The 26,266-nt window shown below is 44.8% G+C and overlaps 1 protein-coding gene across 1 annotated transcript in view; it reads left to right on the top strand.

Annotated features, from left to right (window-relative positions):
* The first annotated feature begins 368 nt into the window (after window positions 1-368).
* LOC139263941 (adenylate cyclase type 1-like) overlaps window positions 369-26,266 on the top strand; it is a 513,151-nt gene continuing 487,253 nt past the window's right edge. Inside the window, exons 1-3 of the mRNA XM_070880028.1 lie at window positions 369-971; window positions 2,385-2,534; window positions 13,689-13,807. Of these exons, the coding sequence (XP_070736129.1) occupies window positions 378-971; window positions 2,385-2,534; window positions 13,689-13,807 (863 nt within the window). The 5' untranslated portion in view covers window positions 369-377. The remainder of the gene's footprint in view (window positions 972-2,384; window positions 2,535-13,688; window positions 13,808-26,266) is intronic.

Genomic DNA, 26,266 nt, shown 5'->3' with positions numbered 1-26,266 from the left:
TCTCCTTCTATGTCTATATCAGCAGGGGAAAGAGGCGACCAGCCACCGAGCTCCGGCTTCCTGGACATCTACCGTCTGATCTTGCAATCGCCAACTTCTTTATTTCTTGCTGTGTTTTTTGTTAAGTCTCCCTTCCCCTCCCCACCCTGAGCTCTGCCCCCTCTCTCTGAACCGTTGCCTCTTCTGACATTGCAAGGAGGGGGTGGCTGGGTGGGGGGTGGGTGGGTTTGAGGCGCAGAGCCAGTCTCATCGGCCTGGGGACTCCGGCAGAGCCGCAGCCCAGCGAGAGCTAGGAGGAGGAAGAGTGGGAGTGGGGGTGGGGGTGGGGGGGGAAGAGAGTCGTTAAAGGTGTGCGTTTTTTTTTGAATGGCAATGACATGGAGGAAATACCGTTTCGCAAAGTCAAGACAAGAAGGAAGAAGTGTCCGTGCGCCCCGGGGTCGCCCCTGGACGCGGTGGGCTGCGAAGACGAGTTCGATTGCAAAGAGCTGGAGTCACTCTTCCAGAATTACAACCTGAAGCTGGAGCAGACGGCGACCCTCAAAGCTCTGGCCATCCTCATCGTCCTGACAGCCACCCTGGCCATCGTGGAGTTAATGTCCGGCCCGCGGCTGACCATCTCCAAGGGCTCGCACCCCGTGCACTGCATCATCTTCGTCTCGCTTTTCATTGTCACCAACGTCAAGTACCTGCAGGTCACCCAGCTGCAACAGATCGTCAAGCTCACTCTGCTCTTCGCCTTCACTTTCTCCTTCCTCTGCTGCCCCTTCTCGCTCGGAGCCTACGGCTTGGAGCCGCCGACCTCCCCGGAGCACGGCATGTGGCAGCTCATGTTGGTCACTTTTGTCGCCTACTGCCTGGTGCCCGTGCGGACCTTGCTGGCCATCATCTTCGGGCTCATGGTGGCTGTTTCTCACATCATCGTCACCGCCACCTCGGTCACATCCAGAAGGCAACGACTGTGGCGCACGGTAAGTCCCGCTTCACACCCCTCCCAACCCGCTCTCTTCCGGAAGAAAGAACTGTTTTAGTGAGTTTTTAAAAAAAAAATAGGACTTCAACAGAATTCTCAAAAACCCTTTATCTGGATCAACTCTGAAACATCTGTTCCAAGTTTTGATTCGAGGATTCAAAGCTCCTTTCTATTTCCTGAGATCACTATAGAACTGGTGTGCTACAAGAGCACAGCCAACTCTTAAACTTCTCTCTCTGGTTATTCAGTGTCATTTCAGAGAGGAGGTCGCACTGTAACTGTGGCCAGTTTAGTTCGGCGGCACTTTGTACTTTATTATTTCAAGATCAATCAACCCGATCACAAACCTGGTGATAGCTAGGCTGCTGGATAGGTCTGACTTCCATTTTCGTAAGAAACTCAGCTCCTGTTTCTGATTAAAATGATGGGTCGTGTAAAGATTTCAATTTTATTTCACCCCACCTCGTTTGACAATGGTCTGACTGCAGAGGAGCCGCCGTTTTAATGTTCGTAAATAACTGGTTAATCGTTCATTCTGTGCGGGCTGGCTGTAACGCCACACACCAGCACACTGAGCATCCATTAAAACTGTGGCATTTTGACGCAAAACCAGTTAAGTACCACTCCGCAATTAACAAACTCTTCTGTAAAGCACATCTTAAATAAAGATCAGTTTCCAATAATCCGACGGCTGAGTTCAGAAAGCGGCCTTTGTTAATCTCAGTCACTCCTCTGCTGACCTGTGTCCACATCCCATTCATTTTTACTTACACTCTGAGAATGATGTGGGTATCGTTTGTCCGGTTCCAACTATAAGTTACTGGTTTTACCGTCACTTCAATGTCCTTACGTCAACGTTAAAACATATTTCCACTTTTGTTCAAGATAAACTAATGCTTCTCGGCGAACTTTCGGAACCAATTGCCTAAAACCCAGATAATCCAGCCACTCTGGACTGACATCTCAAGGCGATTTCTGAAGAGCGATCATGGTCGAGGGCAGCTCGGGTTTGGGGCAAATTAACAGTCAGTAAAGTGAATCAGGGGGTCTTGAGGCTCCAGATTTGACCGTAGCCGTTCGATCTGCACTGATATCCAGCGATGTAACTGGAGATCTGAACGAAGGGCTCCCATTAGAAAGTGCCTGGTTTGAACAGAGCGCAGAATGGAAGAGTCAAGTGTTGGTGGATGAGAATGCGTATAAAATTATTAATCATAATTAAGGTTAGCAAATGACAGTTCATTCGTCAAATAACAATCTTGGGAGGGCGTTTATAAATCGGAAACGGTGCCGGCTGTAATCACCAATGTAACAATTCAGGAAACAAAATTGTCTTTTGGTTTGTATTAATCAACTTCTCGAGATTCCGACAAACTGATTGCAATATATGTGTTGTGCTCCCCGCCCGTAGCTTGTGGCCAATGCTGTTCTGTTTGCCAGTGTGAATGTGTCCGGGGTGTTTGTGAGAATCCTGACGGAGAGAGCCCAGAGGAAAGCTTTCATACAGGCGAGGAATTGCATCGAGGAGCGTCTTCGCCTGGAAGATGAAAACGAGAAACAGGTCAGTGGGTTTGATTGAAAAGACGGAAAAGCTAAACATTGCGCAGAAAAAGAGAGATAATAATAAGAAATAAAAGATGTGAGTGAAAAAGGTAACACATAACAATATGAAGAAAAGTGGATGCACATTCTCCACATTTTCACATGTGTCTTATAAGTTTAACGAGAATGAAACAGTCTAATATTAAATTGGTATGCAAATTATGAAAATGCAAGGAATGCAAGAGGATAATATACTGATGAATAAACGACTTTTTAAAGACAGAAAGCAAAATAGTGTGAAATTGAGAGAAAACATGAAATATCTGTAATATGCTGCGGGATTAATAGAGTTGATAACTAGTTGGGCTTCAGAAGTTGGAGACATCCTCACAATGTTCATTACTGTACCACTGTTTCAATTTATATTTTTAATAGTTATGGTTTAATTTGATGTAAACAGACTATTGAGTAAAATCTAGTACACACAACATCCCATTATTCAAATGCACAAAAATAAGAACATAAGAAATAGGAACAGGAGTAGGCCCCGCGATCCTGCTTCGCCATTCAATAAGATCATGGCTGATCTGATGGACTCAGCTCCACTTCCCGCCAGCTCCCCATAACCCCTTATCCCCTTATTGTTTAAAAACTGTCTTATTTCTGTCTTAAATTTATTCAATGTCCCAGCTTCCACAGCTCTCTGAGGCAGCGAATTCCACAGATTTATAACGCTCTGAGAGAAGAAATTTCTCCTCAACTCTTTTAAATGGGCAGCCCCTATTGTAAGATCATGCCCTCTAGTTCTAGTCTTCCCCATCAGTGGAAACATCCTCTCTGCATCCATCTTGTCAAGCCCCCTCATAATCTTGTATGTTTCAATAAGATCACCTCTCATTCTTCTGAATTCCAATGAGTAGAGACTCAACCTTTCCTCATAAATCAACCCCCTCATCCCCAGAATAAAACTAGTGAACCTTCTCTGAACTGCCTCCAAAGCAAGTATATCCTTTCATAAATATGGAAACCAAAACTGCATGCAGTATTCCAGGTGTGGCCTCAATAATACCTTTTATATAGCTGTAGCAAGACTTCCCTGCTTTTATACTCCATCCTCTTTGCAATAAAGGCCAAGATACTATTGGCCTTCCTGATCACTTGCTGTACTATCCTTTTGCATTTCATGCACAAGTACCCCAAGGGCCCACTGTACTGCGGCACTTTGCAATCTTTCTCCATTTAAATGATAACTTGCCCTTTGATGTTTTTCTGCCAAAGTGCATGACCTCACACTTTCCAACATTATACTCCATCTGCCAAATTTTTGCCCACTCACTTAGCCTGTCTATGTCCTTTTGCAGATTTTTTGTGTCCTCATACATTGCTTTTCCTCCCATCTTTGTATCGTCAGCAAACTTGGCTACGTTACACTCGGTCCCTTCTTCCAAGTCGTTAATATAGATTGTTAATAGTTGGGATCCCAGCACTGATCCCTGCGGTACCCCACTAGTTACTGGTTGCCAACCAGAGAATGAACCATTTATCCCAACCCTCTGTTCCCTGTTAGTTAGCCAATCCTCTATCCATGCTAATATATTACCTCCAACCCTGTGCACTTTTATCTTGTGCAGTAACCTTTTATTTGCCACCTTGTCAAATGCCTTCTGGTTATCCAAATACACCACATCCATTGGTTCTCCTTTATCCACCCTGTTCGTTACATCCTCAAATAATTCCAGCACATTTGTCAAACATGACTTCCCCTTCATAAATCCATGCTGACTCTGCCTGACCAAATTTTGCTTTTCCAAATGTCCTGCTGCTGCTTCTTTAATAATGGATTCCAACATTTTCCCAACCACAGATGTTAGGCGAACTGGAATTTAGTTTCCTGCTTTTTGTCTGCCTCCTTTTTTAAATAGGACATTACATTTGCAGTTTTCCAATCTGCTGGGACCTCCCCAGAATCCAGGGAATTTTGGTAAATTACAACCAATGCATCCACAATCCCTGCCATTACTTCTCTTAAGACCCTCGGATGCAAACTCTCAGGTCCAGGGGATTTATCTGCTTTTAGCCCCATTATCTTACTGAATACCACCTCCTTAGTCATTGTGATTGTGTTAAGTTCCTCCGCCCCTATTGCCCCTTGATGATCCACTGTCGGAATATTGTTAGTGTCCTCTACCATAAAGACTGATACAAAATATTTGTTCAGAGTTTCTGCCATCTCCATGTTCCCCATTACTCATTCCCTGGTCTTGCCCTCTAAGGGACCAACATTTATTTTAGACACTCTTTTCCTTTTTATATACCTATGGAAACTCTTGCTATCTGTTTTTATATTTTGTACTAGATAACTTTCATAGTCTATCTTCCCTTCCTTAATCATTTTTTTAGTCATTATTTGCTGGCTATAAAAAGCTTCCCTGTCTTCTGTACTCCCACTAGTTTTGGCCACTTTGTATGCCCTTATTTTTAATTGATTACCGTCCTTTATTTCTTCAGTTAGTCACGGATGGCTATCTTTTCTCTTACACCCTTTCCTCCTCACTGGAATATATTTTTCTTGAGTTGTGAAATATCTCCTTAAATGTACACCACTGTTCATCAACCGTCCTACACTTTAATCTATTTTCCCAGTCCACTTTACCTAACTCTGTCCTCATACCTTCATAGTCTCCTTTATTTAAGCTTGGTACTCTGCTTAGAGATCCAACTTTCTCACCCTCCATCTGAATTTGAAATTCAATCATGCTATGATCTCTCATTCCGAAGGGATCCTTTACGAGGAGATTGTTTATTAATCCTGTCCCATTACACAGGACCAGATCGAAGATAGCCTGCCCCCTGGTTGGTTCCATTACATACTGCTCAAGGAACCTGTCCCTTACGCACTCTATGAACTCTTCCTCAAAGCTACCCTGACCAATTTGATTTGTCCAATCAATATGAAGGTTAAAATCACCCATGATTATTGCTGTTCCCTTTTTTACAAGCCCCCACTCTTTCCTGGTTTATGCTCTGACCAACAGAGTTGCTACTATTAGGGGGCCTATAGACTGCCCATCAGTGACTTTTTCCCCTTATTGTTCCTTATCTCCATCTAAACTGTTTCAATACTCTTATCATTTGAGCCAATATTGTTTCTTACTATTGCAGTGATTACATCCTTTATCAATAGAGCTACCCCACCTCCTTTTCATTTCTGACTGTCCTTCCAGATTGTCAAGTACCCCCGAATATTTAATTCCCAGTCCTGGTCACCTTGCAACCACGTCTCTGTAATTGCTATCAGATCATATCCATTTGTCTCAATTTGTGTTGTCAACTCATCTCTTTTGTTACAAATGCCACGTGCATTTTGACAAAGTGCCTTTTAAGTTTTTTTTTACCCTTTTTTGTTGCTTGTTTCCTCTCTCCTTCAAACTCACGTTCTTTATTTTTGCTTTCTAATTCCAGCTTTACTCCCCTCCATACTGAATCTATTTTCAGGTTCCCATCCCCTTGCCAAGCTAGTTTAAACACTCCCCAACAGCACTCTCAAACACCCCTGCGAGGATATTGGTCCCGGCTCTGTTGAGGTGCAACACGTCCAGCTTGTACAGGTCCCACTGCCCCCAGAAGCGGTCCCATTGCCTCAGGAAACTAAAGTCCTCCTGCCTGCACCATCTCTCCAACCACGTATGCATCTGCTCTATCCTCCTATTTCTGTACTCACGAGCTCGTGGCACTGGGAGTAATCCGGAGATTACTACTTTTTGAGGTCCTGCTTTTTAATCTCTCTCCTAGCTCCCTAAACTCTGCCTGCAGAACATCATCCCTCTTTCTACCTATGTCATTGTTACTGATGTGGACCACAACCTCTGGCTGTTCACCCTCTCCCCCCAGAATATCCTGCAGCCGCTTCTTGACCATGGCACCAGGGAGACAACATACCATTCTGGAGTCACATCTGCAGCCGCAGCAATGCATCTCTGCTCCCCAGACTATTGAACCCCCTACCACTATAGCTCTTCCATTCTTCTTCCTCCCACACCCCCCCCCCCCCTCCCGGTGCAGCTGAGCCCCCCGTGGTGCCATGGACTTGGCTCTGGCTGCACACCACAGAGCCACCATCGCCCCCACCGGTACTCAGAACAGAGTACCACTTGGAGAGTGAGGTGGACTCGGGGGACTCCTGCACTACCTGCAAGTCCTCCTCCTCTGTTCAAGGGTCACCCAATCCCAATCTGCCTGCACACTCTTAAGCTGTGGGGTGACCGCCTCTAGAAACATGCTATCCACTTTGCTCTCAGTCTCACAGATGCACCGCAGTGACCCCAGCTGTGGCTCAAGCTCCAAAACACGGAGCTCGCGTTGGTGCAGCTGGAGACACCTCCTGCACAAATGGTCGCCCTGGCTGCGTGAAGCATCTGGGACTTCCCACGTACCACATGATGTGCAATCCACGGGACTGAGCTGCCCTGCCATCCCACTAGTTACACTTGCAACTATCGAGTAGAACTAAACTCTAAACCTTGACACAACACACCCAGCCGCTTCTCAGCAAACAGCGGATTTAATTATCTAGCTCTCCTTAGATATTAAAGATCACATATATTTACGAGCAGTTCCTACTGACAGCAATGCCAAAGGTTTCCTACTGAAAAGAAAAAGAAAAAGAAAAAGAAAAATACTCACCAATCCGCCAGCCAATCATTTACCCGCTTGGCTGTGACGTCACATTTCAATTAAAAAAAAAAAAACTTTTTGTCCCGGCACCAGCTGGATCCTTCCGACTCTGGCCCCTTTCTCTGGGCCTGAAACTCCTGCTCCGCTCCAAGTTTTCCTTTTCCATGGATTTTTTCTTAATGTCCAAGATAACTTTCTTTTTGACAAATAATGTCAGTATTGCAAAATGTGTACACAGTCTTAAATGTCCATGTCCAATGGTATGTTGGCCTTCATAGCTAGGGGATTTGAGTATAGGAGCAGGGAGGTCTTACTGTAGTTGTACAGGGCCTCAGTGAGGCCTCACCTGGAATATTGTGTTCAGTTGTGGTCTCCTAATCTGAGGAAGGACGTTCTTGCTATTGAGGGAGTGCAGCGAAGATTCACCAGACTGATTCCCGGGATGGCAGGACTGACATATGAGGAGAGATTGGATTGACTGGGCCTGTATTCACTGGAGTTTAGAAGAATGAGAGGGGATCGCATAGAAACCTATAAAATACTGATGGGATTGGACAGGTTAGATGCAGGAAGAATGTTCCTGAAGTTGGGGAAGTCCAGAACCAGGGAACACAGTCTAAGGATAAGGGGTAAGCCATTTAGGACCGAGATGAGGAGAAACTGTTAACCTGTGGAATTCTCTACCGCAGAGAGTTGTTGATGCCAGTTCATTGTATATATTCAAGAGGGAGTTAGATATGGTCCTTGCGGCTAAAGGGATCAAGGGGTATGGAGAGAAAGCAGGAAAGGGGTACGGAGTTGAATAATCAGCCATGATCTTATTGAATGGTGGTGCAGGCTCAAAGGGTCGACTGGCCAACTCCTGCACCTATTTTCTATGTTTCTATGTTTCAGTATGAATAATAAAAACACAATCATCAGTAAATGCTCAAAATCTGAAATAAAATCAAAAAATGCTCGAAACACTCAGCAGGTCAGCCAGTGGAGAGAACGGATGAGTTAAAGCCTTGAATTTCCTGAAGCTTTTTGCCACTGGACTGTCATAACTCTGCCGGAAGGAAAACCCCATCTAGGCAGGTCAGAACATATGACAGTGTTAACTTGTCTGTTTTCTCCACAGATGCTGAGTGTTTCCAACGTATTCTATTTTTGTTAAGTGTCCAATGTTTTACATGACATATTAATATATAAACATAAAATAGCTGCAGGAATTCTTGATCATAGAATCATAAAAATTTACAACACAGAAGGAGGCCATTTGGCCCATCGTGACTATGCCGGCCGACAGAGCTATCCAGCCTAATCCCACTTTTCAGCTCTTGATCCGTAGACTTTTAGGTTATGGCACTTCAAGTGCATATCCAAGTACTTTTTAATTGTGGTGAGGGTTTCTGCCTCTACCACCCTTCCAGGCAGTGAGTTCCAAACCCCGACCACCGTCTGGGTGAAAAAAAATTCTCCAAGTGCCCTCTAAACCTTCTTCTAATTACTTTAACTCTGTGTGCCCTGGTTATTGACCTCTCTGCCAAGGAAAACAGGTCCTTCCTATCCACGCTAGGACCTTCATAATTTTATACACCTCAATTACGTCTCCACTCAGCCTCCTCTGTTTCCAAGCAAACAAACCCAGCCTATCCAATCTTTCCTCATAGCTAAAATTCTCCAGTCCAGGCAACATCTTTGTACATCTCCTCTGTACCTTCTCGAGTGCAATCACATCTTTCCTGTAATGTGATGACCAAAACTGCACACAATATTCTAGCTGTGGCCTAACTAGTGTTTTATACAGTTCTAGCATAACCTCTCTGCTCTTATATTCTGTGCCTTGGCTAATGAAAGGATCCCATATGCCTTCTTAACTACCTAATCTACCCGTCCTACTATCTGTCCCTCTGTTCCTCTACATTTCTCAGTATCCTACCAATTATTCTGTATTCCCATGCCTTGTTAGCCCTCCCCAAATGCATTACTCACACTTCTCTGGATTGAATTCCATTTTCCATTGTTCTGCCCACCTGCAGTGCATTGACATCTTCCTGCAGTCTACAACTTTCTTCTTTATTATCAACCACACGGCCAATTTTTGTATCATCCGCAAACTTCTTAATCATACACCCTACATTCAAGTCTAAATCATTGATATATACCACAAAAAGCAAGTGAACTAATTCTGACCCTGCGGAACCCCACTGGATACTTCATTCCAGTCACAAAAACACCCATCGACCATTACCCTTTGCTTCCTACCTCTGAGCCAATTTTGGATCCAACTTACCACTTTGCCCTGGATTCCATTGGCTTTTAGTTTCGTGACCAGTCTGCCATGTGGGACCTTATCAAAATCCTTGTTAAAATCCATATACACTACATCATACGCACTGCCCACATCGACCCTCGTTGTTACCCCTCAAAAAATTCAGTCAAGTTGGTGAGACACGACCTTCCCTCAACAAATGCAAGCTGACTGTCCTTGATTAATCCATGTCTTTCCAAATGAAGATTTATCCTGTCCCTCAGAATGTTTTCCAATAATTCTCCCACCACCGAAGTTAGGCTGGCCTGTAATTACTCGGTCTATTCCTTTCTCCCTTTTTAAACAACGGTACAACATTAGCAGTCCTCCAGTCCTCCGACACCATACCTGTACCCAGTGAGGATTGGAAAATGATGATCAGTTCTTTTGCTACTTCCTCTTTTGCTTCTCTTAACAGCCTGGGATACATTTCATCCATTATGTTTATCATATAACAGCCAACACATATTTTATTCTGAGATAAAGAAAGACTTGAGATACTGGGACTATTCCCATTGGAGCAAAGAAAGCTAAAATTAGATTTATTAGGTGTTCAAAATTATGCTTTGAGAATATAAATAGGGAAAAACTATTTATCTGGTTTGGGAGTCATTGATGAAGATTCATCAGTTTAACATTTTTACTGAGAGCAAGGAACGAGGTGAGGGGAAAGTTCTTTATGCTGAGAGCTATTATTTTCCACAGGAAGTGGCTGAGGCAGAGGCCATTGCACCTTTAAAGTAAATTGTATAAATATTTGAAGCCGAAGACAACACAGGGATATGGAACAGTGGGATTAGGTTTGGACTGCTTTCAGAAAGAATCAGCACAGACTGTGATAATTTTTATGACTCTGTCTTCAAAGAGAGTATTATAGGCAGAATATTGCATCTACTTTCCAGTTGTAACTTTCTACTGAGGAAAATAAGTTGTTTCCGAACGCAGTAAAGCTTTTAGATTGTCAGATTGATAAAGCGGATGTTCAGCCCCAAAGACCAGGAAATAAGATTATCCTACTTCAAATAAAATGAAAAAAGTGAATACATCTTCGCAGGGTTTTCTTTTTAGAAGCAATCAAAATAAATTGGTGAAAATATTAAAATCTAAGTTTTAGTGCATCAAAAATTGCAGAATGTGCAGTGAACAAATCAAACTGAGTCAAGCAGGTGCCCATTTGCACACCATAATGAAGTCTATATTTAGTCTCCGGCCTTTTAAGTACAATATTAATCCATTAGAAGGTGTTTGATAAAGTCCCATATAAGAACCTGTTACTAAGATAGAAGTCCACGGAATTGAGGGAAAATTACTGACCAGGTTAGGAAATTGGCTAAGCTGCAGGAGACAGAGAGAAGGGCTAATGGGTAGGTACTTAAATTGGCAGGATGTGACTGGGGGTGTCCTGCAGGGATCTAATTTGGGGCCTCAACTATTCACCGTAGTTATTAATGATTTAGATGATGACATAGAAAGTCGTATATCCAAATTTGTATATGGCACAAAGATAGGCGGCATTGTAGGCAGTGTAGATGAAAGCATAAAATTATAAAGAGATATTCATAGATTAAGTGAATGGGCAAAACGGTGGCAAATTGATTTAAATGTAGGCAAATGTGAGGTCATCCAAAAAAGGATAGTACAGGGTACTTTCTAAATGGTGAAAAGCTACAAACAGTAGATGTCCAAAGAAACTTGGTGATCCGGGTGCATAGATCATTAAAATGTCATGAACAGCTACAGAAAATAATCAAAAAGCTAATAGAATGCTAGCCTTTTTATCTAGTGGATTAGAATACAAGTATTGTGAGCAGTTTTGGGCACCACACCTTAGGAAAGATATATATTGGCCTTGGAGGGAGTGCAGCGTAGGTTTATCAGAATGATACCCTGACTTCAGGAGTTAAGTTACGAGGAGAGATTACATAAATTAGGCTTGTATTCCCTAGAATTTAGAAGGTTACGGGGTGATCTGATCGAAGTTTTCAAGATATCGAGGGGAACAGATAGGGTAGATAGAGAGAAATTATTTCTACAGGTTGGTGATTCTAGGACTAGGGGGCATAGTCTAAAAATTAGAGCCAGACCTTTCAGGAGTGAAATTAGGAAACACTTCCTCAAACAAAGAGTAGTAGACGTTTGGAACTCTTTTCCGCAAATGACAGTTGATGCTAGATCAATTGTTAATTTTAATCTGAGATTGATAGGTTTTTATTATATGGGCCAAAGGCCGGTATCTGGAGTTAGCTTGCAGATAAGCCATAATCTCATTGAATGGCTGAACAGGCTCGAGGAGCTAAATATATGTTCCTATGTTCCTAGATTGAGGTGACTAATAAAAAGATGACTGGTAAAGTGCACTGCAATATAATATGAGATATACTAGTGGGATAATTGTCATCTTTAGCACATACATTGATCACAATCTAAAAATGTCTCTTTTTTTAGAAATTTTAAAATGGATAAACCTATTTCCTTTAAAAATATTCTAAATCTCAATTGTCATAAAACTCAGAGTAAAATCCCTGTGAAAGTTACTCATGATGGTTGTTTCCTCCTGGACTGCATAATATAGCCCCACAACATAACATTTAATATTTGCAGACTGTGAATTACAATACTTCTGACACTAAGGATGCCTGACTTCAGAAATGGGTGTCAGCATTGGCACAAATAGAAGGAGATGCTTGAACTCTAAAGCCAGGAGCAGTTTGGCTCCCTGGCCCAATTCAGAAACCCTGTTTGACTCCAGGAGCCAGTGAAATATCAAGTGAAAACAAAATTGTGTACACTGGTGGTCTATCTTGTATTACCTTATGCATTCTCTATGTAAAGAGCTTTATCATGCAACACAGCTGACTGACATTTGGTGAAGGTGGAGTTGCTTTGCTGATTGCAGTCAGCAAGAAAATCCTGCAGAGCACATATATTCAGTCCCTCAGCTCTTCAAAGTCTGTATATTTGCAGCTCAATCAGAGGCAGATTTCTGAGAACAGCCAAACCTGGGCCTGTGTATAACTGTAAATTGAATAACTCAACTGGTTTCGAGGACACATGTTCTTTGGGGGTTAGCCCGCTTGCTGCCAGTTGGAATGCATCTGCTTTCAATGAAATGCCAGTCAGTTAGCCTCTGAAGAAGAGTCCTTTAGAGAATTATTAATCATAAATGTTGACACTGCTTTAAACAAACACTGTAGGGCATGTACAGGAGTATGGTTGTTTGCATTACAAGTATTTAATCTGGAGTCCCCTTTCTCATGAAATCTCCTGTCCAGCTACAGGTTTAATTTATGAATTCTCCATGGACTTATAATATTAAAATATTTTAAGCTGTGACGGTTTTTTGACTTATTTTGTTGGCTGCAAATGTTACTGTATATTTAAGTACCCCATCTATTATGTCTTCACTAATCTATGTTCTTTTGCCAATGATTTTTACTTTATTTTAGATAGTTGAGTTTAGATTAGCTGGTACAGTAGGGATACATATAATATTTTTACTGCTTTTATTGTAACTGTTGGTAACATCAATAGTGCACAGTGATTTTTAGAATAAGAACATAAGAAATAAAAGCAGGAGTAGGCCATATGGCCTATCAAACCTGCTCTGTCATTCATTTAAGATCATGGCTGATCTTCTATCTCAACTCCACTTTCCTGCCCTATCCCCATATCCCTTGATCCTAGTGTCCAAAAAATATATCATCTCAGTCTTGAATATACTCAACGACTGAGCATCTACAGCCCTATGGGGTAGAGAATTTTAAAGATTCAGAATCCTGTGAATGAAGAAACTTCTCATCTCAGTCCTGTGAGTTTGGTACTTCATATGTAGAAAGTTTGGTTTTCTAAGTGTATCAATTCACTTTGTATCCCCAAAGAGAGTCAATTCCTTGGGGAAGACTTAGAACATGTATTTAATTTAATTTTAATATTTGTTTTCCCTTGGGGAGAAATCGACTAGTTGTCAACTTGCAGGATGCTGTACAATCTGACAGTGTATACAATACTATAAGGGGAGAGGATGAATAAAATTACATTAATTCACATTAGATCATATGCAAATGAATAAATTATGGTAATGAGATCTAAATAGTTTGTGATTTCTTAAATCTTACATCTAGGTGGTAGTTAAGAATTTTTGAAATCATTATGTTTTTAAAAAATATCTATATATCATCTAAAATGTTCATCTGTAATTTTCTACAGGAAAGACTTTTAATGAGCCTGTTGCCCAGAAATGTAGCAATGGAAATGAAAGAAGATTTCCTGAAACCTCCAGAAAGGATATTTCATAAAATATACATCCAAAGACATGACAATGTCAGGTAGATCAGTCTGCTTTTGTATTTTCTTTCAGCGATATTGCACCTAATTTTATTATTTGTGTGTAGTTTGATGTTATGATTGATTACCTGACAGATGCTATATTTAATGCCCTCAACAATTTGCAGCACAGAAGTCCACAGTACATCACATGAACTTGTAACCTCAAGAACAATACTCTGTAAATTGATAAGGCAAAGAACTTAAGAATGAATTAGAAAGCTACTAATTTAAATAATAGTATTAAATAACAATGAAAATCTTATATTTTTAAGTTGTTCATTGTGGTTTAAGATTAATTCAATGTGAAATTCCAGACTGGGTTATGGATACATAGAACTCTGAAGCTACAAAACATCAGTTAAACAGTCCATATGAAAACAATATTAACATAATTTTGAGACTAATTTAAAAAAAATTGTATTACCAAATAATGTAGCGAGAGTGATTCGGAACTCATCAAAGTTACTATAGTTTAGGTGATTCAATAGTGAGTTTTCAGGTAAGCATAATATCCAGAACAGTTTGGTTTCAAAATCTCACTTCTGCATTCTCATTTTGATAACCATTGCAGTTTGCATTAAAGTAGAACTGTATTGCAATAATACTCCTTTTTATAGTGCCATTTTTGATTTTAAAATGCATTTTACACAATTATTTACTTTTTTGAGATGAAGTGCCTTGGTTGTCAGCATCATAGGCAGTCCCTCGAATCGAAGATGACTTGCTTCCATGTCAAAATGTTCACGGGTGTTTCCACGAAGGACCTAAAATTCCAGGTCTCGAACTAAATCTTGAAAGATGGGAGATGCCTGTGCGTGGATTTTTTTAACCACCAGCCACCACACTGGGTTGACAGAGCTAGGTCTTGGTCCAGTGGCAAGGATTAACCAAGACGCTGGTGGAAGGTTTTGAGGGGGGGGCTTTTTTTACTCAGAGGGTTGTGGGGATCTGGAACTCACTGCCTGGAAGAGTAATGGATGCAGAAACCCTTACCACTTTTAAGAGATGGTTGGATGGGCACTTGAAGTGCAGTAACCTGCAGGGTTATGGACCTAGAGCTGGTAATTGGGATTAGACTACATGACCTTTTGTTGGACGGCACAGATATAATCATAAGTACTGCATGGAATAGAATATGGCCAAGGTGATCTCCTGGACTAGTTTCGATCGTCTGGATGGATCGGAGAGGAATTTTCCCAGATCTTTTTCTCCCTAAATTGGCCTGAGTTTTTATCTGGTTTTTGCCTCTCCCAGGGGATCACATGGCTCCAGTTGGGGTGGAGCGTAGAATGTTTCAGTATTAAGGTGTCTCAGTTGTGTGGGCTGTATGCTCTTTGCCTTTCCGTCATTGTTCATACGTTTATATGTAACCTTTAGGGCTGCTGACCAAGGGCCATGCAGCTCTTTGTCGGCCGGCATGGACACGATGGGCCGAAATGGCCTCCTCCTGCTCTGTAAATTTCTATGCTCTGCTGCACAGACCTAGTGTGCACACATATCGCAGTGTGGTTGGCCCATGCTGCTCCATGGCCCTCGCCTCTTCTGGCCCCGAACTCACACCTCTCCAGGGCCCCGATCAAATCCCTCTACAATCTCTTGCCGCTCCTTCGCCCCGACCTCGCTGCTCCTGCTGTACCTGCCCACGGTCCAATCACCGACCTGGAACTTGGTGACATCCCTCTTCACTGCAACTTGGTTGTAGTGTAAAACTGAGATTCCATTTGCCTGCTCTGATGGTTCAGGTGAATGTTGAGAATCCCATGATGGCATTCAAAGGAGAGCAGGGAATTTTACTGGTGTCTGACAACATTCCTCAAAGCTCCCTGGTGGTTAAATTGGATAGCCCCCGAAAACTGGCACAAGTATTGCAATGCGCGATTAACTCGTGGCCATTGATTGCAATGCAGCCAGCACGCCAACTTCATGCTGCCTGCTCATTTAAATGATTTCAGCCTCAAACCAGCACACTTCATTTTCTGCATGCATCAGCAGGGAGCCAATATCATGAGAGGCTAACATCAGTTACAGCTTAAAGAGGAGGTACATTGTTGTGGGAGCAGGTGCTAGCAGACATTCAGGAAGTGAATCTGACCTGGGAAACAGTGAAGAAAGGCACAGCATGAGAGAGAGAGAGCAGACTGCAAGATTTTCAGATGCTGTACTGGAGGCCTTGGTGGTGGAGGAGGTGGAAAGTAGGATAGATGTCCTGTATCTGCAGGGGGCCAGGAGGCCGTCCAGATACACACACAAAAGGCAGTGGGAGCAAATAGCTGCAGAGATCAATGCCAGGGGTTCATGCCCGAGGACCTGGGGATCCAGTACCGCAAGAAGTTCAGTGACCTGAGTGGTCAAGATCAGTGAATGCATCTTCAAATGTCATATCCTACCAACTGCATCACTAACCTGAAGCACTCCTATATTCACAACAACTAATCACTCACCTACAACAATCTCAAACAATCAGGACTCATACCTAACATTCATAGCTTTATCTCATCCTCGCACACTTAGCACGACTGCAAGACTCATACTCACATCTAATAGCTTGCACACATTGCCAGCTATTCAATCATAACAGCCACATCACCCAAACAGATTGCATGACGCTCTCTGACACAGTTCCCTCTCTGTTATGTATGTAAACATTGTAACTGTGTAAGACTGGCCATCAGAGGGTGCAACTGTTGGGGGCCCAAGGGTCATCAACGCACCTTATGCAAGGGAGTATAAAAGGTTTTCTGCCATGCTGTTTCGGCACTCTGGAGTTGTATTAAAGAGACTAAGGTCACATCAGTTTTTGCTCACAGTACTCAGTCTTGTGGAGTTCTTCCATACTTAACAATTGGCGATGAGTAACAGATAACGAACTTTCACGCGGTCATGGCTGCCATAGGTATTTTAAAGAGATTTGTAGAGGGTAATGATTGGGAAGCCTTCAGTGACCGTCTTGACCAGTACTTCGTGGCCAACTAGCTGGATGCGGACAATAAAGCGATCAAGCGCAGGGCAATTATCCTCACCGTGTGTGGGTCCACAATATACAGCCTCTTCAAGAATCTGCTGGCACTGGAGAAACCAGTGGAGAAGACATATACAGAGTTGTGTATGCTGGTTCAGAACCACCTCAAGCCGAAGGAGAGTCTTAATGGCCAGGTATTGCTTCTACACGCACCACCACTCCGAGGGCCAGGACGTGGTGAGTTATGTCGCCGACCTGAGACGCCTTGCGGGAACTTGCGAATTTGCTGGATTTTTGGGGGAAATGCTGCGCAACTTTTTTGTGCTTGGCATTGGCCATGAGGTCATTCTTCGCAAGCTGCTGTCTGCCGAATCCCTAGACCTGAGCAAGGCCATCACGATAGTCCAGGCATTCATATCCACAAGTGATAGTACCAGACAGATATCTTCCCAGCATCGAAGCTCACCGACAAGTACTGTGCATAAAATAATGTCACTAGCAGGCAGAACTGCATATGGCAGGACCTGCATGAATGCAAATCTATGAGCACCATGTTGGCGCTGCGAGGGTAATCATTGAGCCCATCAAAGTCAATTAAAGCACTACGTGTACAAAGGCTGTGAAACAATGGGGCACCTCCAGCGAATGTGCAAGAGTGCTGCGACTCACCACGTGGCAGAATCGGCAGAGGATGATCGATCCTGTGCAGAACAAACATGAGAGACAACCCGAGGAAGAAGTGTATGGGGTACACACCTTCACCACCAAGAGCCCTCCTATCATGCTGAAAGTCAAATTGAACGGTATTCCGGTATCAATGGAGTTGGACACGAGAGCGAGTCAGTCAATTATGAGCCAGAAGGCTTTTGAGAAACTGTGGGGCAACAAGTCAATAAGGCCCAAACTGAGCCCAATTCAGACAAAGCTGCGCATTTACACCAAAGAGCTCATAGCAGTCATTGGCAGTGCGGCAGTTAAGGTATCATACGATGGAGCTGTGCATGATTTATCACTGTGGATTGTACCAGGCCACCTCTATTCGGCAAAGCTGGTTGGGAAAGATTTGATGGAACTGCGACGACATCAAAGCACTATCTTCAGTGGATGATGCTTCGTGCGCCCAAGTGCTGAGCAAGTTTCTGTCACTATTTGAATCATGCATCGGCAACTTCACAGGCACCAAGATGCAGATCCATTTAGTCGCCGATGCAAGGCCCATTCATCACAAGGCTTGAGCGGTTCGAGATCGAACTGGACAGACTTCAACAGGGAATCATATCGCCAGTCGAGTTCAAAGTGTGGGACAGTCTGATTGTTCCAGTGTTGAAAAGCGATGGCACGGTCAGAATCTGCGGAGCTATAAGGTAACAATCAACCAAGTCTCGTTACAAGATCAGTACCCGCTACCAAAGGCAGATGACCTGTTCGCAACGTTAGCGAGGGGGAAAGTCATTCACCAAGTTGAACCTAACCTCCGCCTACATGACACAGGAGCTGGCTGAATCTTTGAAAAGATTGACCTGCATCAACACACACAAAGGACTGTTTATATACCACAGGTGCCCTTTTGGGATTCGCTTGGCTACTGCTATCTTCCAGAGGATCATGGAAACTCTGCTGAAATCGGTTCTGCGCACCGTTGTGTATCAATGCAACATCCTGATCACCGGTCGTGACACCACCGAACACCTGCACAACATGGAAGAGATTCTAAGTCACAAAGTCAACTAGACAGAGTGGGACTCAGGCTGAAACGCTCCAAGTGTATTTTCCTGGCGCCAGAGGTCGAATTTTGGGGGAGAAAATTTGTGGCAGACTGCATCAGACCCACGGACTTAAAGATAAAGGTCATCAAGGATGCACCCAGAACACAGAATGTGACGGAGCTGCGTTCGTTCCTGGGACCTCCTCAACTATTTTGGTTACTTTCTACCCGGGTTAAGCACTTTGCTGGAACCGTTCCACATGTTGCTACGAAAGGGTGATGACTGGGTTTGGGGTAAATCTCAAGAGACAGCCTTTGAGAAGGCCAGGAACCTACTTTGTTCTAATAAGTTACTTGTACTGTATGGCCCGTGTAAACGATTAGTGCTAGCTTATGATGCATCTTCGTACAGGGTCTGCTGTGTTTACAACAAACCAATGTATCGGGCAAACTTCAACCGGTTGCATACGCGTCTAGAAGTTTGTCTAAGGCTGAAAGAGCCGACAGTATGGTCGAGGAAGAGGCATTAGCATGTGTACATGGGGTTAAGAAAATGCACCAATATCTATTTGGACTTCGGTTTGAGCTTGAAACTGATCACAAACCGCACATTTCGCTGTTTTCAGAAAGCAAAGGTATAAACACCAATGTTTCATCATGCATCCAAAGATGGGCACTAACATTGTCCACCTATGACTGTTATCCGCCACAGACCAGGCACGGAGAACTGTGCTGATGCCCTCAGTCGGCTACCATTGCCCACTACCTGGGTGGAAATGGCGCAGCCCGCAGACTTGCTTCTGGTCATGGATGTTTTTGAGAGTGAGGGGTGACCCGTCACTGCTCACCAGATCAGGACCTGGACCAGCCAGGATCCTGTGCTATCACTTGTAAAAAGTTGTGTCCTCAATGGGAGCTGGTTGGCCGTTCCCGGGAAAATGCAAGATGAGATTAAGCCATTTCACCGACTCAAAATGAAATGTCCATCTAGTCGGATTGTCTCTTATGGGGTAATCATGTGGTTTTGCCAAAAAAAGGCAGGGAAACGTTTATAGGGGACTTGCATAATACCCACCCAGGCATAGTCATGATGAAGGCTGTAGCCAGGTCGCATGTTTGGTGGCCCAGCATTGACTCAGACTTAGTCATGCGTACACCAGTGCTACAGATGCTCACAATTGAGCAATGCACCTAGGGAGGCTCCTTTGAGTCTGTGGTCATGGCCCTCCAAACCTTGGTCCAGGATCCACGTAGATTTTGCTGGCCCCTTTCTCGGAAAAATGTTTTTAGTTATAGTGGACACTTACTCTAAATGGATTGAATGCGTAATCATGTCGTCCAACACATCCACTGCCAGCATTGAAATCCTTCGGGCTATGTTTGGCACCCATGGCTTGCCCGACGTCCTTGTTAGTGACAATGGACCGTGTTTTACCAGCGTGGAATTCAACAAGTTAATGACTCGCAATGGCATCAAGCATGACAGCTCCGTTTAAGCCTGCATCCAATGGTCAAGCGGAACGGGCAGTCCAAACTATCAAGCAGAGCTTGAAACGTGTGATCTGTTTAGCTCAGGTTCTGCTCCGTTACCGGACGCGACCCCACTCGCTCACTGGGGTTCCCCTTGGAGAATTGTTAATGAAGAGAGCACTCAAAACCAGGCTCTCCCTAGTCCACCCGGATCTAAATGATGATGTGGAAAACCGGCATCACCGGAAAAACATGTACCACGATTGTGCAGTTATATCGCGTGACATTGATGTTAACAACCCTGTGTTTGTTCTCCATTATGGTCATGGTCCTAAATGCATTGCTGGCACTGTCTTGGCCAAGGAGGGGAATAGAGTATTTATAGTCAAACTATTGAATGGACAACTGTGCAGAAAGCATTTGGATCAGACCAAACTGCGGTTCACCAACAACCAGGAACAACCTGAAGAGGACATCTCCATCATCGACACACCAACACACACCCAACCAGCAATCGACCTCGCTGTCAATCAAGAGGATGAAGCCACCAATCCCAATAGTCCTGTCAGACCAGCCGTGCCACAGCGCAGCAATGGTCTGACCAACTCACCCATGCCAGAGTTTGAGCTCCGACGATCAACCATGGAGCGAAGGGCTCCGGATCATCTCAACTTGTAAATAATTTGTATGAAAGACTTTGGGGAGGAGTGATGCTATGTATTTAAACATTGTAATTGTGTAAGACTTGCCACCAGAGGGTGCAAATGTTGGAGGCCCAAGGGTCACCTGTTCACCTCGTACAAGGGAGTCTTCCATGCTGCTTAGGCATTCTGGAGTTGTATTAAAGAGACTAAAGTCACATCAGTTTTAGCTCACAGTACTCCGTCTTGTGGAGTTCTTCTAGACTTAACAATCTCTCTTGCAGAAAAAGGTGGCGCACAACCGGCAGCAGCACAAGCTAACCAGCGGGGGACAGGTGCACCTGCAAGTCCTAACCCCATGGAGGTGATGATGTTGGCCATTAGTGGAATGGCCATCGCTGAAGCCATTGCCAGTGGCGGGGCTGAAACCATCAAAGATTATGGTATCCTCATACCTAATTCTCCTGCCCACATCCCATTTGCCCCTCATCCCACAATCTCAATTGATTTACAAGCTTCATTTAGTGTTCACCCCCTCCCCTCACCTTACCCTTGTGCCATTCTCCTTTCAGATACCCAAGAAGTGCAATCTGACCAGGTAGTGAAGGAACAGCAAGAAGAGAATGATGATGAAGATATGCCACCACTCGATTCCACACTCAGTCACCAACTCAGATACTGACACTGCATGTAATTTAGTGGATAGCATAGAGGTGAGATCTGCATGTGTTGAGCTACCGGGCATGAGTGGCCTGCAGCCAGAGCAGGGAGCAAGGATAGCGCAGATGCCAGTTTGCTAGAGGGCGAGGTCACACACGAGTTATGCTGCAGAGGACTTGGATGAGCGCTTCGATGAGGAAGGCTGATGGGTATTCATAATGAACTGCTTGGTGCATTGGCAGGCCTGCCAGAAAGCCTGCATGCAATGTTAAGTAGCATGGAGGAGTCTGGCACCAACCTTATACAGTGCAGAGCTTGGAGAACACCCTTTCTAGCATGGAAGTGGTGGCCAACTCCATTAGCCCAATTGTGGACCTAACCATGATGCGGCGTCTGATGGCTGCTGTCTAAGCTTCCATTGCAGCACAAGTAGCAGGCATCCAATGCCTGGGTGTTGCAGTGGAAGCTCGGACTTCTGTCATGCAAGGTCAGATTACTGCCATTCAAGCTGAGACTGCTGCCATCATGGCTGCGGATTACAGTGTTCAAAGGGGCTCACAAGGTATCAAAACATTCCAGCAATTTGTTCTCCAAACGATTGTTGAGGTGCCACCCTGGTGGAGTGGCAGTGGGTCCATGGAGCACGAACCTGCCGTCAACTCTCAGGATGACAGCATTCATCCTTGCACCACTGCCATTCCACCAGTGCCCTTGCTGTTGCCTGTCAGCCAGCCAGCCCAGACTGCTGCCACACATGCCAAGATGGTGTAGTCCGCAGCTGTGCCTTCTAGGCCCAGAGGTGCTCTCGGTCATTGTCCAAGGCCATCTATAGTGTTCGCCACTGAAGGTTGGCAGCTTTCCACCAGCCATGCTGCAGCCACTGGGGTAGCACTGCATAGAAGCACTAGGACAGGTTAAGGCACATGGGTGATGGGCACTAAGGTGATTAGTTGACTTGTGTGTGCAATATGGCATGATTTCATTTATAAATTTGGTTTGGAATGTTTATTTTGTGGTGGCTTTTATTTTTGCATTGCGGTCAAGCAGACGCTGTGATGATCAGTGAAAGAGGGAAGGTAAGGTGTTGGACTCAGATGAGTTCTTCACCAAGAGCCCGCACAGAAAGGAGCTGTCTAGGTTGCCTCCCTCTTCCACCTCTTCATCCTCCTCATGCTCCTGCACTTCAGTTGCTTGCCGTATAGCTGGTGGCAAGGGCTGTGCCCTTATGATGCCAAGAAATTTTCAGCACCCCAATGGTCTGCTCCATCATTTTTTGTGTCAGTTTGGCTTTCATTGTACGCATGCTGCCCATGTATGCAAGGTTTGCGCACTGGAGTCATGAACCGTGTTGTCAATGGATAGCCCTTGTCACCCAGCAGCCACCCCTTGGAATGACATGGTGGATCAAATGCAGTTAACACAGCAGAGTGCCATAGAATGAATGCATCGGGATGGCTGCTAGGATACCGGCCATTGGCATGCATGATTCGCTGCCTATGGTCGCACACCAGCTTGACATTCAGGGAGTGGATCCCTTTCAATTCCGGTGTACGGCAAAGTTTACATGCGGCACCCGCAAAGAGATGTGTGTGCAATCAATGGTACCCTGCACCATGGGGAAGCCTGGAATCCTACAGAAGCTGTGTGTTCACTACACCTGCTTATTTCTGGCAAGAGAATGAAATGTAGTTAATTTTCTTTGAATAGAGAGCCTCAGTGACCTCCCTTATGCAACAGTGGACGGCAAACTGCGAAATAATATTGCAAATGTCTCCAGCTCCAACCTGGCAGGAGCCAGTCAGATAAATGTTTATCGCCACTGTTGCCTTCACAGCTACTGGCAATGCAGTCCTTGCCCTGCTCCGAGGTTGCAGTTGTGGCAGTAGGTGGCAGAATTCAGTGAGGACATCTTTACTGAAGCGCAGATGTCACAGTGTTCCCTGCTGAGGTTGAGGTAGGAAAATTACTGCTTGAACATGCTGAGCAAAAATGGCCTTTTTGGAGCTCTTCCCTCCTTTTTCCTCCCTTGTCCTGCTCTACATGGCCTCTTTTCATTCCCCAAGTCATACTGTATTTCAAAGGGAAAAACTACTAGTGCACCCATGTCTGGGAGCAACTGGTTGGTGCAGAAACCTTGAAGTCAGCAAAAAGCCCTTCAGCGCCTGCCACACCACTCCCTGTAGACCTTTGCAACTTGGAGTAATTTTAGAAAGCATCAACCACAGCAACAGTCAGAAGAGATCAACCAGCAAGTAACCTGTAAGTAATTGACCATCCTTGTAAATGGTGCTCGGCGGGGGCGGGGGGGGGGGGGGGTGGTGGTGGTCCTACCTGCTGCTGAATGCATGTTCAGTTTTTCTTTTTATTCATTCATAGGATGTGGGCGTCACTGGCAAGGTCAGAATTTATTGTCCATTCTTGAACCGCTGCTGTCCATGTGGTGAAGGTACTCCCACAGTGCTGTTGGGGTGGTGGGGGGGAGGCGCACGGGGGAGTTCCAGGATTTTGACCCAATGACGATAAAGGAATGGCAATATAGTTCCAAGTCAGCATGGTGTGTGACTTGAAGGGGAACTTGGAGTTGATGGTGTTCCCATGCACTTGTCCTTCTAGGTGGCAGAGGTCACGGGTTTGGGAGGTGCTGTTGAAGAAGCCTTGAAAGAAAAGAAAGACTTACATTTATATCATCATCATCATTGGCAGTACCTCAAATTTGAGGAAGACTTGCTTCCACTCTAAAAGTGAGTTCTCAGGTGGCTGTACACTAATGTGGGAATTACAGTCTCTTAACAGGTGGGGCAGACAGTGGTTGAAGGAACTGGTGGGTGGGGAGCCTGGTTTGCCACACGCTTCTTCCGCAGTCTGTTTGGTTTCGGCGATGAGCCTCGAGGTGCTCAGCGCATTCCCGGATATTCTTCCTCCACTTTGGGCGGTCTTGGGCCAGGGATTCCCAGGTGCCAGTGGGGACGTTACACTTTATCAAGGAGGCTTTGAGAGTGTCTTTGAAGCATTTCCTCTGCCCACCTGGGGCTCGCTTGCTGCATAGGAATTCCGAGTGGAGCACTTGCTTAGGGAGTTTCGTGTCGGGCATGCAGACAATATGGCCCGCCCAATGGAGTTGGTCGAGTGTGGTCAGTACTTCGATGCTGGGGATGTTGGTTAGAGTGAGAACCTCAGGAGTCTACATTTATGCAGCACCTTTCGCGACCACCAGATGTCTCAAAGCGCTTTACAGCCAATTATGTACTTTTGGAGTGTAGTCACTGTAGTAATGTGGGAACCGCGGCAGCCAATTTGCGCACAGCAAGCTGCCACAAACAGCAATGTAATAATGACCAGATAAGCTGTGTTTTATTATGTTGATTGAGGAATAAATGTTGGCCAGGACACCAGGGATAACCTGCCTGCACTTCTTCAAATTGTGCTATTATGTTCAGAATAACTCCACAAGATTGTGTTGTCAGCTCAAACCATTGTAACCTTGGTCTCTTTAACTTAACTCCAAGGTGAGGAAACAGCATGGTAGATTGCTTTTTATACCTGCTTGCCCAGGGTGCACAGGTGACCCTTGGGTCTCCCACAGATGATCCCCCTGATGGCAAGTCTTACACATTGGTGATGTTTGCATACATAACATCACCCCCCCCTCAAGTCTTATGTACAAGTTGTTATTTACAGGTTGAGGCGATCTGGCGCTCTGCGTTCCTGGGTCGATTGCCTGAGTTGAATTCCTGGCATGGGTGAGTTGGTCAGATCATTGCTGCATGGCCGTGCGGCTGGTCTGATCGGACTGTCAGACATGGTGGGTTCATCCGTGGTTGACAGCGAGGTCGATTGCTGGTTGGGTGTGTGGTGGTGGATCATAGATGGTGGTGTCTTCTTCAAACTGTTCTTGGTTGTCAGTGAATCGCAGTTTGGTCTGATCCAAGTGCTTTTTGCACGTTTGCCCATTCAACAGTTTAACAACAAATATTTTATTCCCCTCCTTGGCTAAAACAGTGCTAGCAATCCATTTGGGACCATGACCGTAATTGAGAACAAACACAGGATCATTAACCTCAATGTCACGTGATACAGCCGCGTGATCATTGTACACGTTATGCCGGTGCCGCCGGGTTTCTACGTGATCATTGAGATCTGGGTGGACTAAGGAGAGCCTGGTTTTGAGTGCTCTCTTCATTAACAATTCTGCAGAGGGAACCCCGGTGAGCGAGTGGGGTTGCATCCGGTAGCTGAGCAGGACCCGAGATAACCGGGTCTGCAAGGAGCAGTCTGTTACGCGTTTCAAGCTCTGCTTGATGGTTTGGACTGCCCATTCCACTTGACCATTGGATGCGGGCTTAAATGGGGCAGACCTGACATGCTTAATGCCATTGCAGGTCATGAACTCATTGAATTCCAAGCTGGTGAAACGGGGTCCATTGTCACTAACAAGGACGTTGAGCAAACCATGGGTGGTGGTCATGGCCCTAAGACTTTCAATGGTGGCAGTGGACGTACAAGATGATATTATACATTCAATCCATTTGGAGTAAGCGTCCACTGCTACTAGAAACATCTTTCCTAGAAAAAGGCCAACAAAGTCTACATGGACCCTGGACCATGGTTTGCAAGGCCATGACCACAGGCTCAGTGGGGCCTCCCTGGGTGCGTTGCTCAACTGTGAGCAAGTGTTGCATTGGTGTATGCGTGACTCCGATTCGGAGTCAATGCCGGGCCACCAAACGTGCGACCTGGCGATAGCCTTCATCATGACTATGCCTAGGTGGGTACTGTGTAGGTTGCATATAAACGTTTCCCTGCCTTTTTTTGCCAAAACCACGTGACTCCCCCATTGGAGTCAATCCGATTGGATGGACAATTCATCCTTACGTCGGTGGAACGACTTAATTTCATCTTGCATTTCCCCGGGAATCGCCGACCACCTCCCATTAAGGATGCAGCTTTTTACTAATGATAGTACAGGGTCTTGGCTAGTCCAGGTCCTGATCTGGCGAGCCATGACAGGTAACCCCTCGTTCTC

Source organism: Pristiophorus japonicus, chromosome 5 (genome assembly GCF_044704955.1).
Source record: "Pristiophorus japonicus isolate sPriJap1 chromosome 5, sPriJap1.hap1, whole genome shotgun sequence".
Classification (NCBI taxonomy): domain Eukaryota; kingdom Metazoa; phylum Chordata; class Chondrichthyes; family Pristiophoridae; genus Pristiophorus; species Pristiophorus japonicus.
Note: the sequence above shows the minus strand (reverse complement) of the source record. Positions and strands in the feature narration are given on the sequence as shown.